This window comes from Penaeus monodon, chromosome 23 (assembly GCF_015228065.2).
Source record: "Penaeus monodon isolate SGIC_2016 chromosome 23, NSTDA_Pmon_1, whole genome shotgun sequence".
In the NCBI taxonomy this organism is placed as follows: Eukaryota; Metazoa; Arthropoda; class Malacostraca; order Decapoda; family Penaeidae; genus Penaeus; species Penaeus monodon.
Genome location: NC_051408.1, coordinates 29,116,148 through 29,116,621, shown reverse-complemented (window position 1 = coordinate 29,116,621; position 474 = coordinate 29,116,148). Strand labels below are relative to the sequence as shown.

Sequence of the window (474 nt, the reverse complement as noted above, 5' to 3'; positions counted from 1 at the left end):
ACAAACTACTGAGAAGTCAATTTCATTATTTCAATAGGCCTATGAGCAATGCAAAATAACAAGAAAGTACCATGTCAATCAGGAAAAAATGCCTTTTATGACAATGACAATAGCCAACAAAAATATAATAAAACAATCAATCAACCTTTTTTTTTTTTGTTTTGTTAACTCTACAGAGAATTCTCCATCCATCAGTGATACAAAACAACTGTTGCTTTTCAAAGACATTAAAAATTCATTTACATACCTTCTTGATAATTTCCCAAGGGTATTCCATTGTTCTGTCAAACTCTGCAGCCTTTGGCACAATCTCCTCTCGCGAAAATTTGCGAGCCAACTCCTGAATCTCCTTCTGCTCATCAGTCAGGTCTGAAATTAAGAACAATCAAAAATCTTTCCTTCAAATAAATATCAGAATACATTGTAAAATTGAATCTAATTATATCTAACCAATTGGCATTAGCTACAAGCAGG

At 32.7% G+C, this 474-nt stretch overlaps 1 protein-coding gene across 1 annotated transcript in view; it reads right to left on the bottom strand.

Moving 5' to 3' along the window:
* Window positions 1-474, bottom strand: part of LOC119587919 (medium-chain specific acyl-CoA dehydrogenase, mitochondrial-like) — a gene marked incomplete at its 5' end in the record, with an annotated part of 11,694 nt that overhangs the window by 7,609 nt on the left and 3,611 nt on the right. The window contains 1 exon segment of the mRNA XM_037936630.1: window positions 248-369. Within this exon segment, the coding sequence (XP_037792558.1) occupies window positions 248-369 (122 nt within the window).